Source organism: Rissa tridactyla, chromosome 2 (genome assembly GCF_028500815.1).
Source record: "Rissa tridactyla isolate bRisTri1 chromosome 2, bRisTri1.patW.cur.20221130, whole genome shotgun sequence".
Classification (NCBI taxonomy): Eukaryota; Metazoa; Chordata; class Aves; order Charadriiformes; family Laridae; genus Rissa; species Rissa tridactyla.
The window spans coordinates 57,029,398-57,047,233 of NC_071467.1; the positions used below are offsets into that span (position 1 = coordinate 57,029,398).

At 40.4% G+C, this 17,836-nt stretch overlaps 1 protein-coding gene across 7 annotated transcripts in view; it reads right to left on the reverse strand.

Moving 5' to 3' along the window:
* PIEZO2 (piezo type mechanosensitive ion channel component 2) overlaps positions 1 to 17,836 on the reverse strand; it is a 320,464-nt gene that overhangs the window by 13,665 nt on the left and 288,963 nt on the right. For 6 of the 7 annotated variants that reach the window (XM_054192479.1, XM_054192473.1, XM_054192475.1 and 3 more), the window contains 9 exons: positions 16,696 to 16,871; positions 8,044 to 8,436; positions 6,444 to 6,702; positions 5,748 to 5,930; positions 5,301 to 5,553; positions 4,418 to 4,550; positions 3,836 to 3,983; positions 3,506 to 3,720; positions 1,269 to 1,427 (listed from right to left, as the gene is read on the reverse strand). In XM_054192479.1, coding sequence (XP_054048454.1) covers positions 1,269 to 1,427; positions 3,506 to 3,720; positions 3,836 to 3,983; positions 4,418 to 4,550; positions 5,301 to 5,553; positions 5,748 to 5,930; positions 6,444 to 6,702; positions 8,044 to 8,436; positions 16,696 to 16,871 — 1,919 coding nt within the window. Of the gene's footprint in view, positions 1 to 1,268; positions 1,428 to 3,505; positions 3,721 to 3,835; positions 3,984 to 4,417; positions 4,551 to 5,300; positions 5,554 to 5,747; positions 5,931 to 6,443; positions 6,703 to 8,043; positions 8,437 to 10,452; positions 10,621 to 16,695; positions 16,872 to 17,836 lie in introns of all 7 variants that reach the window. The other variant, XM_054192478.1, reaches the window with a different exon arrangement.

Sequence of the window (17,836 nt, forward strand, 5' to 3'; positions counted from 1 at the left end):
TTAATGGGAGATTTTTGCAAACATAAATACAATCATATCCTGATATTGCATGGCTAGTACTGACGTTTTGGGGGTGGTATCTTATCCATAGCTCATGCTCCTCTAGATCTCCTTGTCAGGCCATAAACACGCTTTTGCATCCTTATGCCCAGTAATTGTGATTGAGCCACTGATAGAATGGTACAAAAGAGACTCTCTTGTATCCCGAAATTCGATTGACCTGGGAGTGGAGTAGAGGAACACTCTTTCAAACAGCATGGTGAGAATTAGTTTTATACCTCCTTACACCAAGCGGTGCACGGCTTCTTTGCAGTAGGTGGGCAGTCCTCGGCTGCATATGGAATTGAGCGTTATGACTCAGGATTAAGCAGCAGAAGAAGATGGGCTAGCAGGAAAGCAGCACGTATATAGCAGCTGTTCAAAGCGCATCATTCCCTTTACTAGTCCCACGCTTTTCTGCTTGGCCAGGTCACAAAGACTATTTTACGTGAAGAAAGCTTTCTTTTGTAACTTTCCCTACTGGAATGCAAGAAGTCCATACTGAAAACATTGGGAAAAGGCTGAAATTATTCCAGCTTTTCTGTGAAATATATATGCTTTGAACTGGCTTAATCACAATATCATGGTAACTGCATAAGTGGAGGGTGGGGTATGCCTCTTTAACACCACCTTTCATTCTGAGGTGACGCTGTGTCTGTTACTTGCAGTAACCTTCCTAACTCCTGAAGAGTTTCAGATGTGCAACACTTCTCAAAAGACACACAAAGGAAATATTTTTTGATGCATAGCTCGTATTTCTCATGTGTACTGTCTTTAACTTTATTCTTCTCACCTGCTGACGTAGAGCCTGTAGACCCACTACAAAGATCTCTTTGGGATTTGATGCCTTGCTTACTTACTTACTTTTTAGGACTGCAGAGCATGTAACATTATCTGCTTTCTAGCACAATGTGTAGCCCCTATATCTGTTCACAGATGTGATTTCTTAGAGTTGTTAACATTGTCTCTTCCACAGGGGCCTGAATGGCTGACTGGTATGTTAAGCTTCTGGATTCAGAGTGGGAGACTAATTTTTCTGAAAATAAATTCCTGAAATTGATTTTTTGTGGACTGCAGGGAACATATGGCATATACAGTGTGTGCTGTGCAAAATTTACTGTCTCATTTCCAGCAGCCTGTGAAGACAAGTCATGAATAACTCCAGTATCTCATGATAGCAGATCTATATTTCACAAAAGAAAGGAGTAGGGCAGTAGGTCCAGACTTACCCTTGAAATAAGAACAAGTTGACATAGTTATAACTTTTTGTGAGGAAGTTGCCAAGAACACGAGTTGGATATCCGCAGCGTATCTGATACGCTGATAAGCCAAAATAAACACATTTCACAAAATACCAGAGCTGGGCAACTGTGTTCTGGCTAAATTTCCTGTAACGGAAAAGACAGATAAAGGGAAATGATGAGCTCTGTATCTGTATATGACCAAATTAGCTTGAATTGTTTTGTGCTCCTGGCAGTTTCCCTTTCCTGAGATCCTGTGAAAACCCCACTGCAGGGTTAAAATAGTATTTGAAAGACGCTGGATGAGAAAGTCTATAAACAGCATCTATTGTCACCTCAAGGTCACAGGGGAGAGACTGGGAATAGGCTTCCCAAAGACAGAGGGCTCTGGGGCTCCCGGTCTCCCTCCAGGTGCCAGAGGTGTCTTGCTGCCCAACACAGGCCAGTCTGCTCTCGCCTCCCATGATGGCACAGCCCTCTGAGCTCTGGGTAGACACCTTCCGTTGGCTTTTCAGAGGGCTGACATATGGACTGCACCTAGGCAGTTTTAATGGCTATTTGTGTTCACGGGGGCACCCCCAAGGTCATGAACTCATACAGGAATTTAAGTTGGAGTGACCTCTGAAGATCAATTTTTTCGCCCTCCCCTGCCTGAATCAGGTCTAATTACACCAAATTGTTCTGGCACCTGTCCAGTTGAGTTCTGAATATCTCTGAAGATGGAAATCCCACAACCTGTCTGGGCAACCTGCTCCAGTGTTCTACTACCGTCACGGTGAAAAGATTTTTCATCACCTCTAACTGGAGTTTCTCTTTTTTAACTTGCGGCCTCTTGTCCTATCTGAAAAGAGCTTAGTTTCTTCTCAATGCCCTTTAAATAGGTAGCTGAGGACAGCTCTTCACTTTCTTTTCTCCAGAGTCAAGTAACCCTGTTCCCTCAACCTCTCCTCACACGCCATGTGCTCCATTCCCCTTACCAACTTGGTGAACATGTGCCGCTTCTGACTGCAGTTCAATAGCATGATAGACAGGATTTGTGAGCCCACCATGGTCTGATATTTTCAATTACATACTGCAAAACTATTTTCATTAAGAAATTTGCAGGGGCTTCTAAGAATCAGCCTGACTTAGAAGGAATACAGGAGGTTTCAGATGCAGGTTTGAGATTAACAACTTGATAAATTTCATAAAAGCACATAAAAAGTCAAACCAGTGTTACTGTCTTTCAAGTGACTAAATCAAGCCAAAAGTTTCATATCAATTCTTAATGCTCAGTAGACAGGGGATCCACTTGAAAAATGCATTTTTTTTCAAGTTGGGGCACAATTACTACTGCACTGAGGAAAAAGAAAACATTTGTTTTTCAGAGGAAGTGAGACTTTTCGGTCTTTCTTTACACTATGCACCTATTTTGTTTTTGTTGTTTCCAAAGTAACTTGACTGTTAATGAAGTGTAATTTGCCCAGCTGACATACCCAGATTCCCTGTATAGTCAATGCAGTGAGCTAAATACTTCAAGGCAATTTAAAAATCCTAAAGAAGAGGGGAGTTAGCCAAGCAGTAGAGAAGGAACCTTAACACGTCTGCAGTGCAGACCAAGGTGATAACTGCCTTGAGCCATACAATGAGAAATGTTAGATTTGGGGGTGAACGTGAGCAGACGTGCGATACAAGATTTCACACAGCAGGTGATCACCTCCACATCACCTCCAGAGCCACATGGCAGGAGCAGGGGAGGAGAACTTTTGCTCCTCAGAAGAGACACAGGTTTTAGACATTCCTCAGTCCACAGAGATTTAAATCTACAGTTCACACATTCCAGGAAACAGCCAAATTATAAATTACTCTGAGAGAGACATTTTCTACACACTCTTCTAAACCTGCATGCAGCAGTCTTGGGAGTAGGGAACCGAATCAGAAGCCAACATTGTCTCAGTTGAGGGCTTTAATCACTCAATTACAGGCAAGTTCTCTTTCACCTGCTTGCATTTTGGCCTAAGTTGAGAATATTTCAGTACATACTTATATAATTAATTCTTCCTCAAACTTATGTTGGCCACAGTTATTGCTGTGGAAAGGTACTCCAACACTTTGCTTAGAAAAGAGACCAAGAAGAAAACCGTCTATGATTCCAAAGCTTAGCTATAACCATCTAAAATTGAAATACAAACAACTTTGTAGAGCACCAGTATTCAATCCGTATTGTCTGATTATAAGGATTATACCTTTCTGTCACTCCAGGCAAGATAAAAAACATCCAGAAATGTATTCCGAAAACAAGGATGACTTGGAAGATAACCTTTCCCATGACAGTCTTTTTGAGGTACAGTGCTCGATCTACCACCATGGTACCAAACTGAATGAGCACCATCACCAAAAATGCCTCTGGGACTTGGTCCTCTGATAACGAAGAGGTGATATCTGCTGCTGCAGAATGTTTCTGAAAAGGAAAACATAACAGAGCGGTCGAGGAAGGAGGACACTCACATGATACTTAGCACCTACAGCATGTAAATCCTACCAAGGATTTACAGATAGATGCCTCTATGACCTACCCCAAAAGCCCAAAATCCAAACACGATGATGATGAAGTCCACTGTATCTGCGAGGAACATCAGCACATACACATCAGTCACCGCACTGTAGTCTGGATGAATAAGATTGTAGAAAAACTGTCTGATGGGCACATACACCTGGAGGGTCCTAAAACAACACAGACCACAATGTGATTTAACAATGCTGTAACTTGCACTGAATAAAAGAAAGGCTGAGTGTGATATGATTAGTGTTTCTAAAGATATCTAAGATCTACCCTGACAGCCCTCACAGGGCTTCACAGACACTGTCTCTCGTTCTGATTGCTTGTAAATCACTGAAGAAATATACATAGCCAACCAAGTTCACACAGGGTATTTGGCTTTTTTATCAGGCAGAAGCTATTTGAACAACTGCTGATTTGCCTGATGTTCAGCTGGTGAGACTTAGAGTGAAAGCACCTGTATAGAATGAACTGTATACATACCTATTCATCCCCTTGAATTAAAAGTAGTAGTAACCCGCTCTCTTTAAAATGCTGTTTTACTGCTTTGCAGTTTGGAACCTCCCCCCAAACCCACACAACTTCTCACATTGCTCACTTTTTAATTGTAAAGGCCTTGGCTTTGATCATTTGTTCTCGAAACTTTTCCATAAGAAGCTCTTTCCTAGATTTTTGCTTGATGCTTAGAACACTGCTTCCTTTCTGACTGCTGTTTCGTGTACTGGTACTTCCTGAAAAAAGAGGGAGGGAAAGAGAAGACAGAGAAGCTAATCCAAATTCAAAGTTTAAGTACAAAAACTAGAAAGTAATAAATGTTGAGACTTCCATCCCGTATATAAGTAAGTCCCACATTTGAAACAAGCTTTGAAATTAATTCTTAGGCTTTTTTTCCAATATGATAAAATCTTGAGAGCATCCAGTAAAGCTTTAAGCCCTGGCAGATCAAAAATTAATTACTAAGTATAAAAGGAGAAAACTAGCGATAAAGGCAAGTATTTGATTAGTCTGACTCAGTCATCTCAGTTAGTAGTATATACATTCAGGCTAGAGTAAGCCCATCCTTTTCACAAGGTGGGATAGGTAAACTGTTTCAATATACCAAATCAAAACGTTTTCTCACTTCCAAGTATCATCAAATGTAGATATGAAAAATACATATGCTTTACATTCTCTCTAGCTGGAGATTATGCCGAACTAGAAATTTTGGATCTGGGCCACAATGAGTATTCCTTTCCCAGCTTTTGGATAATGTAATTTTAAAAACATAGTGAATCACAAAGTATGGCTCTCCATTTGAACTTTAAGAAGGCTTGGAGTGTGTTCAAACATGAAGATACTTTGGTTCGTATCCTATTTCCCCACTGAGGAGCAGCAGCATTCAGTAGCCTCTGGGATCTCCAAAGCAACTGGCACAAGATTTTAGCAGGATGATCCTATGGGAAACGAATCTTTGCTCTTTAAATCCATGCCATGACATTTACCTCTCTTAGATCTGTGTGAGGAGAAGCTGGACCTGTGCGAAAGCTGTGATACGCTGCTAGAGCTCTTCCTCCTGATGGCGGTTTGCTGCTCGGGGAAGTGGACATGGATGGACTCCACCGATGCCGCAAGATTGACAGATTTCAAAGAGGCAGAAGAGTCTCTCCTGCCTCCTGTCAGAGAGAGCTCGTCATCAGTATCATCTTTATTACTGGAGCTGTCCCCTTTCTCGTCTTCATCCCATAATCCATGGCACTAGTGGAAAAAGAAGAAGTGAGCGTTTCAACCTTACATTTCTGTCACGGTATTTATCACAGACATTGCTAAACTCAGCCATGTGTTCACAAGAGGGAAGACAAATTCCTTGTGTTGGGATATCACATCAGTGACTAAAGAAATTAAAACTAAAAATTAAACATCAAATAAGAAACTACATGAACTCAAATTACCTTTAAAATGGATCTGTGGAAGAATAAAGCAAGGAGCTGAACAAGATCATAGTGCACGTAACCCTCTTTCTTCTCAATGCCAATAATATTGGGCGGATGGTAAGGTTTATCTTTTGTGTAATCCACATATTTATTCCAAGGAAAGAAGCCAAACTGGAAGAAGTACTTGATGACAATGGCCACCTGTTCAGAAACACAATACGCTTGGGGTGTTTTCTAAGCATGGCAGACATACTAACCTCCTGGCATTAAGAGAGGAGAAATATGACTACTTTATCAGCTTTACGAGAAGATAAACAAGAACATTCGTTGCTACAGAGGAACAACAGTTCACGTTTCCTCAGTAAGAAAGTCAATCAAAATTTACCAACAGACGCTGCTCAGTGGTACCTGAGATACCACAAGCAGTGCATACTGTCTCTTGATTACCGATTATATAGTAGCTGTTTGGAAACGGTCTGTTCTTGTGATAACTGCTTTACATGCCAGGAAGGATATTGCTCATTGCAGTGAAGAAAAACACAAACAAGACCTTTTCATACCACAGAAATTGCTGAGGACTTTAGCAAATATTTATATTAATATGAAGGGCCAAGGTCCCCTGATCCTAGAGAAAACAACCCAGAAAAAAGACCATGCAGAGCTTACAACTTAACTCTTCTGTGTTAGACATGGCTTGCAAAAACTGCAGCATACCTCAGTGTAGACAATGGCTGTCATCCAGAAACGTTTGCTTGGCCGAGGAACGGACAGCATGGCCCAAAGGAATATAAGGATGGGAAGCACCAGGGTTATCATGGAGGCAGAGATCATGTGGTTAAGGATGATCACAAAATAGCACACCATTTCTGACCGGGCCACCAATGTATTGTACAGGGCATAAATAAGAAGTAAGACTCGCGGCTGACCAACATAGAACTTCTCTGACTCCTCCAGCTCATCATCATGAAACATCCTGTGAGGAGCAGAGTACCATAAATGAAATGAAAATTAATTTCACAACAGCTGCTTTTTAAATTGCTACTATTTTTCCTTTTGAAAAAGTACAAAATTCTGGAATGGGAAAAAAAAAAAGGATGGTATTTGGTATTATAATCAAATAGCATGATTCTAAGCTCAGAAAACAAGAATTTCAGGCAAAATAACTAAAAGCACTGTTCTGCTGTTTTTTAATTTACCCAGAGAGTTGGCCTGCCCCAAGAACTTCTACAACCCCCACTTTCCTACAGTTGCCCAACCTACGTATCTCATGCCAATCACACCATGCTGGTGTGGCCCTGTCTGGATTCATATCTAATTTATCAACACAGATGGGAATTTGGAGAAACTCCAGAGGTCCATCAAGAGATATATGTTATGGATAGTCCTGTGACATAAGATTAAAACATAATAAATGCCCTTGAGTGTTACATGTGTCCAATCTTCTCCCCTTTACCTAACTCAAATAACTATAAAAGGCAGCAAGAAATCAATATATGACTTTCGCATACATTCATAATTCTCTTTGCTTTTCATGAAGAGTGACCTGGCCTGAGGATCTCACTGAAAAGCACATATGACTATGGAAAACCAGAAGAAAAGACACTGCATCTTCACAGTCAGATACAAAGCCTCTCTATCTCTCCAGATGAGGTCAGGTTGAAAGGCATTTCTATGGTTTAAGATTTTGCCTTGCATTTGGGGACGCTCTCCCCTACCTGAGTCAGGCCAGAAAGCAGAGGAAAAAAAGCAGCAGCACCATCCCCACCTCAGTGCTGGTTGTGATACTGAGCCCAGCATCTGAGGGGCAAAGAGGGGAGCACCCTATACCTTATGAAAGTACTTAGCAAGATGGTCTCCCTCGCTCTCTACTGGCTTAAACACAAACTCTGCCAAAGGCCAGAGTTTCCCTTATAGTAATCCAAAATAATTAAAGGAGAAACATTTTCCCAGATAGCCCTGGAGGAAACTTATTTGAAATCATAGCTGCCTGGAGAAGAGAAGCCCTCTCCACAAGGAATATTTAGAAAAGCCCTTGACCCCATGACAATTGCAGCACAGAACTCCTATGCTAATTGGAACAATTAGCTATGGTATCTGGGGAGAAAGCAGAGATTCTTTCCAACATGAATTTGGATCATTTTAGAAATCTGTAATTAGAACAACTGCACAGGAAATGAGCTTCTTCCCTTAAATCAAACTTAGCGTAAAGTTTGGATCAGAAACTGTAGGCTAGTTCTGAGACAAAAAAACCCCAAAATAATGTCAAAACTTCACCAACTGGGACCAGCAATTTTTCCTTGTTGAAGGTCCTTACTTGTTCAGAAGCAGCTCACTCGCCGTTAGCTCGTGCGTCAACGGAGGGAGAATCGTATCATTAAGTTTGTCCGTTCGACTGTCGTCTGGGCTCACCATCATGAGGCTCTTACCGGCTGAGTCATCTGGGGAGCCAAAGGGAAGGTGTTCAAAGCTGACAGCTTTGCTATAGGAAGGTGGAGCTTCTGCATTGCTATCCACAGTGGAGTACAATGGCACATCGGTATCAGGAGTATATGCAGCTCCTTCTGAATCCAGGCTATAATCTTCCACCTCCTCTTCCTCCTGTCTTGATGCAGAATGAGCTCCTTCCTCTTCGTGCTCCCCTTCTACTTCCTCAATGGTTTCTGTCGTCCCCTGACGAGAATAGAGCATGGTGACCTGCGTAGGTTCACTGTTGGGGACAGGACGAAGAGACAGAGTTGAGGCTTACGAGGCTCATTACCAAGAAAAGTTTGTTAATTGTACCTTTATGTAGGCATCTGAACAACCCCATTGCACTCCCAGGCCTTCGAAGTTCATATAATTTGGTAGAAAATGTATCATAATGACTGCCTCTTACCCAGACAGACCATCTGGGTCCATCTGCCCCCTGAATGACAACCCAGTGAACTCACAGTGATTCACTATCTTTTCACACCAGCAAAGGGCAAATTAATATCATCATCAAGAGAAACTACATTAACTTTCTGAAAGCAGTTAAAACACTTTCAGACCAGGATCAGGACTTGCTATTACATTTACTTAAAGCATGCTCCATGGTGAATGACAGGCAGCACCCGTCTGATTCCAAGTAAAATGCAAACATTGAGAAATACAATCCAGACTACAAAACTGTTCCAGTAATGGAGTATCTTGCTTACCTTTAGATTGCCCTACGTTCTTCAATACAGCCTCCATTTTTACCTTACCTGCCTGCTTTTCTTCTGTATGTACCTATTTTCTTTTTCAGATGTTCTTATTCACTCTGTTCAGTTCTCTGGTTGTTCACCTTGCTTATTCTCGCATTTGCGTGTCCGTAATCACTTTCTCTCTTAATGCTCTGTGCTCTGCAGTAGTCTCAGCTGATGTAAATTCACGCAGCTTGATGACTCCAGATGGGAATCTGGACACCATCATTTAAAAAAATATTTTCTTGGCTTTGCTTTCACCCTTTTCATCCCTCACAAGTATTTTATCACCTCTCCCCTAGATCATCACTCTTCCTCTTTTTAGCCTCTGTTCCTGTTCCTCTCCATAGGTTAGACAATAGGCATCCACCCAGTGTCTTTTGTTGGCAGCATGTTCTTGTATCTCAACAGAGACAAAAACAGATTTCACATAGCTCCTATGAAATGAATGGGGCCATGTTTCCACCTAAAGTATAACCTTTTAAAAAATCCTGGCACTGGCAAAGCCAGCTGGCACTACCACCTCCTGCCAAAATTAAAAATTAAGTCCCGTCTCTTTTCCTTTTACACTGCTTCCAAACTTATTGTGGCTACGTGAGATCACTATTTCTAGCAGACTTTTGATCAGAACGTGTAACACAATTATTAGGATGTATGTTTTGATGATTCATGTTAGCACTCATCCTGGTTAAAAAGCATAAACCCATAAAATCCCATTATTTCAAAACCGATACCAAAAATTTGTAAAACACTTTAAACACTGAAAAAGAATGATCTAGTATGCCATAAAAATTCATATTTATAATACGAGTTGAAACACTGTTTCCCAATGTCATATAAACCCCTTTTTTTTACTTGCTAAAAAGTGAGTGAATGGCTCTGACCAGTTCTCTCTTGCACTGGATATTAATATTATTCACTATCTTTTCATAGTAATTTTCCCTTTCTTAATTCCAACACCTCACAGACTGTAAATCAATGGTAAAGTAATCAAAACATATTTAGCAATCTTTCCTATATGGGGAAAAGTAAAAATTGAAAGGGTAGGGCTAATGTTTGCCTATCTTAGTTTCTAAAATTAGACACCTAAGTCCGTATTTAGGGTAACCGATTAGCTGAGAAACTTCGCTTCCAGCTTCCAATTTTAATAGGAACAACCATCAGCTCAGTAACTTTGCAAATCAGGCGCTTTTTTAGCTGAATAAATACAGACTTCAGCCTGGTTTTAGACAGCCAGTGTAATATAATGGAAAAACTTTTAAAAATACATGAATTAAGGACGAAAAGCAAAACAAACAAACAAAAAAACCAGAATAAGAAGTGAAACAGCAAATGAGCCCTAGATTATGACCCTGACTTTGAATTTCAGACTTGTGCCACAACACAGAAGGGAGTAAAGCTTCCATTAACCATGCAAACCACTCTGTACACCACGTATCTACAAACGCAAATTTATGTACGCTACAGTAAGTATAATGGCATGGGTAAATGAGTGAACAAAGCATGCATGAGTTAAGCACCTTGACACTATACTGCCACTGTCAGCTGATGAGGAGGACATATCCATGCTCTGCATTTTACGAAGCCTAGGTCGAGCGCGCTCACTTGTTTTAGGAACAGTGTCTGGTCCATCTAAATCATCAAGGGTTGACTGCCTTGAGAACAGCATGGTTGCTTCAGTGTAGCAGCTAGCAGCGCAAACAGTTATAAAGACAGTGTTAAATACAAATGATATTACTATACACATGGTTCAGTAAACAAATATGCTTGCCATGCAGCAAAACACTGACACTGAGAAAAAAGGTTCAGAGAGAAGATAAGGATTTGTTTAGAGTCGCCATGTAAACACACTTCTACACACAGATGGCTCACGGTCATATTCCTATGGGGGCTATAGAAGGCTAACAACCATCTATTCCCTATTCAAAGAGATATGAAACCAACACAGGGGTCTACGTGCTTTCCAGGGGCACCCACTTACATATGTGAGGAGGTTTTATTTTCTTTGTTTCCCCCTGAAATCTCCATATCCCACAAAAATGTTTTGGGAAGTGACCTCCTTTGCACAAATCCTATTTTATTAATGATATACTGTGCTGAACCTTTTTACACAGGTACAAGCCAATTTCCTAAAAGAGCCCTTAAAACTGAATAAGCTCATATTCCACAAATAGAAAAATAGCTGTCAGACATTGGCTAATCCTCTTTCCGAACCAAAGTGCCAAATCGGATATGTTACTTAGCCAGTAGATGCATGCCAAATATAACCTGCTCTGCGTGGGATGGCTTTTATTTTGATATTTATTAATAAGCCCTAATGATTCCTTCCAGAAGATTTCATTTATTTCAATCACAGATTAAAAACTATTTCAAAATTGGTAACATGCACATCTTGAAAGAAAGAACAGATATAATAAACCCTTATCTCCTTTCACTTATCAAATACAACAGGACACCAGAGACATACACCATACATTGAGCGTTTATGTGTTACCGGAGAAAAGAAGAAGAACTGGATGAGTAAAGAGAAAGAAAGTACATAATTAAATACAAGCATACAACATAGCAACAGGAAAGAAGCAAATACATTAATGACATATGGTAGGTAAAAGCATTATTTCTCCTGTAAAAATGTTTGAAAAACACAGATGTCTATGAAATAAGTTGAGGGACCTGGTGTTTTAACACATGCAGTGACCTGCCTGAATCTCTCAGATAGAATGAGAGAAGAAAGGACCCCAAAACGCAGGATTTACACTCTACTTCTCTTCTTTTGAGTCCATCTGTGTTACACCTGAGCAGCGGCAGCAGGGGATTTGCTTCTCTGGCAAGCGTTATGTTTGTCCAGGGGCACGGAGAATTGGGAAAGAGGTCAGAAGGGAACTGCAATGGCGTTTTCCATATTACTTTCGTCTTGATAGCTTTAAGTGAGGAAAAAAATCTGCTGGCATGAAGTGACAGTTTGCAATTATTGCCTTAAGGAAAATGGGGAGGAAAACAGCAAGATATGTGGAGCAAAGCAGCAGTTAGTTATCCTAAGGCCTACGCTCACTGACGGTCTTTTTTGACAGAATAGGCTGAGGCTCAAAGCGTACTTTGGTCTTTGAATACAAGAAAAGTATCACGAAGATCCCAAAGATATTGTGAAATACTTTCCTTAAAAACAGAATTAAATGCCAGGGGCACCTCTGCCCTGCCAGTTCATTTGGCCAAGACCCTTTACAAGCCACCTCATTATTTCTGTCTGTGCGCAAAGGCACACGAGCACCCTCCAGACAAACCTGGAGGGCTGTCTGCATGGTGCAGGGTTTTGATGAAGCAGCAAATGCTGCTTCCTGTAGGAACAGGAGATCCACCCTAGAGGCCTGATTCAGCAGCATGGCAATCAGTCGGAGCTCCGTGTTACTGACTCCAGGGGGTCATGAGGGAGGAGGTTTCCCTTTTCCCGTACACCGGGGGAGTATAGCCAGGTTGTTGTATAGTGAGGTTTTGGTGCTAAAATACAGGGAGATGGCAGCAAGTAGATGATCTATTTTTGCAGATAACCTTTCTGTTTGTGTGCTACAATGATATCCACACATTATTTTACATCTCAAGGGCTGAGTTTATTCTTTTCATGACCAACACCTTTTACTAAGGTGCTGAAGTATTTTAAACGCGGACATAGTTCAAAGGGAATCTTCCAAGGGCCTTAAGCAGAGCAGCTGTTGAAATCAAAGGAGCACATGCCCGCTTGTATATTTTCAATGGAAGAAACACATGCCAGCTGCCCTCCAAAACATTTAAGTTCTGACCTGGGTCCCAGAAAAATCAAAGGAAAAAATTATCTATTAATCCAAATAGATAAAAACGTTTGCCCAGACAGAGTCCCTGCAATAATTTGGTTTAAAGCTGTTTTAAATGAAGGATGAATCATCGTAAGAGTCATTGACTGAGCAGCTGCTCTGTATCCTTGAATGTCAGGAGATGTGTATGAGATGACACCTGTAGCACAGCCTGTATATTCTTTATGTACTTTAGGAACATGCTTCTGAACATGGAGGAAATGAGAACACCAATAAAGTGGCGAGATTTACACTTGGCAAAGCTGATGTTGACTCAGTCATTGACTGTCACATAAATTTAATCCAAGCACATCTTCCTGAGTGACTTTTCAAATTTGTGCCCTTGGAGACCTTGAAAAGCATTAGCTTCTTGAAATCATTCAAGGACTAGGTTATTTTAAATTGAATGTTCATTAAAAGCCCCAAGTTCAAGCATTTTATATAAAGTTGATAGGGTATCCATTTCAAATGGGGATATATATAGCAGAGGTGTTTTTATCCTTGGTGAGCGGGAAATTTCTTACTTTATGACTTCCTTTTTGCTAAACAAATTCACCCTTCCCAGAGAGTTTATTAGTTTAAGGGGTGACTTACAAATTTTTCTGTTTATTTCTTTTCTGTCCATGGGCTAGTTACTGACTAGCATTACCTTTATGAACTACTACACGCCCCACACCTGCAAGCAAAGATCCCAAACATTTCCTATCATTCCTATACTCCTAAATCGCCCCCAGCTGGGACTCTTCTTTCATCCTTTCTCCTGCCTCCCAAGGCAAATGTTACTTCTCCAGTACTCCCTGCCTCAAGCCCTATTCTCCCATCTGGTGAGGGAAGCACAGTATAAAAATGGTGTCTGTAAACACCCTGACCACACTTGTCTGTTCGCCCTTATGGGAAGGTCAGGGTCTCCCACCTGCAGTTCCTATAAAAACGTATAGACAGGTAGATTTGGGAACTGAACGCATTATTTGTGATGGACCAAAAATAATACAAACTGAACTGGATACAAAACCTTGGATATCCTGAAATCTAGTGTAGGACCTCTGTCTAGCTGCTATTTCATAATCATAGGCAAAGTCCCATAAAGGCAGCTAACTGGTTTTAGTAGGTTCCCAACCTTGGTACTGAAATCAACAAGCTGTTTAATCTACTAAGTAGTTCATCAGTCAAATGGAAACAAACAGCAGTGAATGCTCTACCATGCTAGCTCCCGATCCCTTCTGGTGGTGCTCCTCAAAGAGCTTGTTAAGGATCAACATCAGTCTCTTCTCCTCCTGGCCCATATGAACTTTGCACTTTGCCTTTAGTATACATGACAGTATTTCTACATGAAGAGAAACCAAACAATTACATTACAAATACCTCATTACACCTCCAGCTACTGTAAAGAAAAATTACTGCCCTACTACAATGGAAAATCCCACAAAGGGTACTCTGAAAAACTTCTTTTAGAGCTTTATCTAGGGTAATAACATCCCTGGATAAGATTTACAAGGGTCAGCCCTGAACTCCAAAAGAAATTTACAGTTCCTGCAACTGATCAAGAGGGTTGTTCTCTCTGGAAATCCCGTGTTTAGAGCACTGAGCAGATACCTACAGTAATTCCTCTCCTGAGTACTGAGGAATATGTATTATTATAATGGAATAGCTTCTGTGCTTCTGCAGCCCTGTGTACTTCCAGATGCCCATCTTACTCAGGGACCTAATGTCCATTACAGAATTTTGTGTAGGGCAACCAAAGAAGGATAACCAGAATGCTCATTAGAACCCCTCTGCCCCTTCCCAAAAGTTTACCATTGTGATCCTAGATCCATGATCACAGGGACGCTTTAGATATAATTAGTCGCTTTTACATTTACTGGAAATCATTACTTTGAAATGTAAAATGCCCCCTTCTCTTGTTTGGGCAATTAAAAAAAATCACTCAATAAACTCACATGACGTTTTAAACATTTCACATTTCTAAAAAAGCTCATAAGCACTTTTGTAATCCTGGGAAGAGACATGCAAGGGTGGCCCAATAAGCAGATGGCATTATCATTCAATCAATAGACTCATTTTTGCTTCCTCTAATTACAGGTCATTATTATTATAACAGCTGTGCACAATTTGTAAATACTCTCAATGCAAGAATATTTGAGTGTTCATTACCAGAAAGAGAACTCGAGATTAGAGAAATCAGTCATAATACTGCCTTTGTTATTCCTTTGTTGATAGGTCCTGTGACATCTTCTGAGGAAATGGAGATGACAATAACACATGTGAAAGATTTAACTTTTTCTGTTGCAAAGCAGCTCCACAGAATAACTGAGTTTTCTGAGTTTAAAAGGAGATTTGAAATGTGTAACTATGCTCAAAGCAGAGTGACAAATGGGTCGTTATTCATCAAAAAAAGATGTAAGTGGAGCTCAACACTGGATACCACCTCATCGAAGAGGCAGAATTTACACATGAAAATTACAAAATTTGTCTTTATTTTTTATAACCTTTTTTATAATTAATTTTGGAATTGGCTTCCCTTTGCTTCTAGTTAAAGCTCTTGTTAACGTGGTTGTATAATAATTATAACTTCTTCTATCTGTAGTAAACAGTGTCACCAAAAACTATTTAATGAAAGCAGGATTGATGTTACTATTCTTTCTTTAGCTGAGACTGAACTTTGTGGAGTTAAATTCTGCCCTGCCTCCAAGTGGCTCCAAGTGAGCTGGTAACAGAATTTGGCTTTACATTTTTCTCACGTCATCTGACTCCTGTAAAACTTTGAGACAAAACACAAAGGTGTTGCTTAGTTGGGTAGCTAGCCACCAAGAAAGATTTGCTCGGATTTGGTGTTTTTACTGGAGTGAACCTCTCAAAGGCCAGTGCTCACCCTGGGGAGCAATTTGTGAATATTTTGTTGAAGCATAGTACTCACAGGCACTCTCTTACACTTGCTTTTCAATAACACCAGAAAGAAAGACAAGCCTTCATTATTTTCAGTCTCCTAACGTCTACCCATATGTCATTAGTAAAAGCTAAGCATAATTTACTGTACACAGAAGCTACTGAGTTTGCTGGAAGCATCAAACAAAATATTATACTGCCACACTTCAAAGAAGAACAGGAGACAGCAGAATGCAACGGATTAAGAAACAGCTGGATTTCCAAAGCCCTCCCTCTTCCCCCTCGTGTTGGACAATCTTTGCAGTCTCTTAAAAGTCAAGAACATCAGGGACACGGTGGGAACAGGCTGCCTCTGTAAGAGAAGGAAGTGAATGTGTGTGCCTCTGTGTGCATGGAGCAGCAGGAGCATGCCGTAGCTTTGGCAAGGGACTTGAAGGCATCTGTCTTCAGAAAAGAATGAGGAAAGTGGTTTTCCTGAACTAGTATGGGTATGTGATCCACAAACTGTGTAGCTCTGCTGGACTGTAATCATGGCAGCCAGGAAATCAGGCTCTTCAGATGATATTTGCCCTGTGTGTATGAGAGGGGGATTTTGTTCTCTCAAATCCAGAATCTCTCTCAATGCAAAGCCTTTCTTGATTTGTGGGCAACACAAAACAATTCATTTTACAAAGACAAAATATTCACAATGAATGATTGTTCCCCAAACTCCACTCATGAATTCCTAAAACAGTATCCCATAAGCATCCTCAGCAGGCTCTTATTTTCCATTACTTTTTACAAGATCAGAACCCCTGTCAATGACTCCTAATTCTAGGGGAAACAGAAAGCAGTGGGGTAGTCATGCAGTGGAAAAGGATTTAAGCCAACAACCGAGTCCACCACTATAAAGGAACAGTAACATAGAGCAATGCATTTTCACTATTAAAATGGCATGGATAAATCAAAAAGAGGATCCAACATGGATTAGAAAGTTCATCAGTACTTAGACATTATCTAAAATTACATCTACCGCATGATTGCCCTATCTTTCACACAATAAACTTAAATCAGTACCTGGAGATACTGTCACGAGAAGCTGCTGAATCTAAACTATCCATTCTTTCAGATGCTTGCAAACCAGAAGCTTGACCGGTATTTTTATCAATTGAGTCCAGTCCTGACTCCTTAGAAAGCTTCATCATGTGGTTCTGGTAATACATATGGATGCTCTCCCGTGTTGGAACGTTTCCCTGTGGAAGACAGTAGAGGTAGAGGTATATGACAGGGTGGAGGTTTATTCTTCAAGGAACTGGTTTCTTCTGTCATTTGGCAAGGAACAGATTAAGGACTTCCTAGTAAATAATAACATCCCACTACTAGTTCCTTTTCAGAGTACAAGTCAGACTCTGACTTAAATTACCATGGCAGAAACTGTTGGGTTTTGAGCAAAACTGGAGCAATGCAAGCCATTTCAGGCTATATATAGTCAACAAAACTGTTGAGTGGACTGCAGATCGTTCAGTGTGAAAATGAGGTGTGGGCTAGGACCATTACTCAACCTGTATTCCAGCAACTTTTGAGATATCTCTTTTAGATAGCTTCAGTGACTCTTAAGAACAATCAAAAATCTTATTAGCGATCAGTAGCAGTTTTTTAGACAGAAAAAAAAAAAGAGACAGGTAATGTACAGACTAATCTAGATTTTCATTAGTGTCCCAACATAAGAATTTATTCATGAAATATGGGAAACCATGAAAAAGACACTGAAGACCTTTACTCTTTCTCTGTGACTTCAAGATCAAGCAAGTTCATGAAAGGGTGGTTTTATTAACTGTCAGACCAGATCTGGGCGCAGAATCAAGTCTTTCTGGCTATGATATTGCAATCAGAATTCTGAAAGAGTGTCATAAGAATAAAACTGATAATTTTATAGCCTGTTCTTAGGCAGAAACACATCCAACTCATTCCACTAGCAGTTGCATTGACTTCAGAAGATACACTGAGAGAGAAGATTGCTATTCTTGAACAGTAATTTTTCTGACTTATAATGAAGCCTTATGGAAGGACTTTTTCCAGGTAAAATAATAAAAGTACTCTAAAATATTGCCTCTGTTCCTTTTACTAATATTGCTAGTTACTAGTATTTCAACTCCGGTCCTCTACATTGTCCCAAACCTAAAATCTTCAAAATCTGAAGTTTGTCAGAAAAAATATC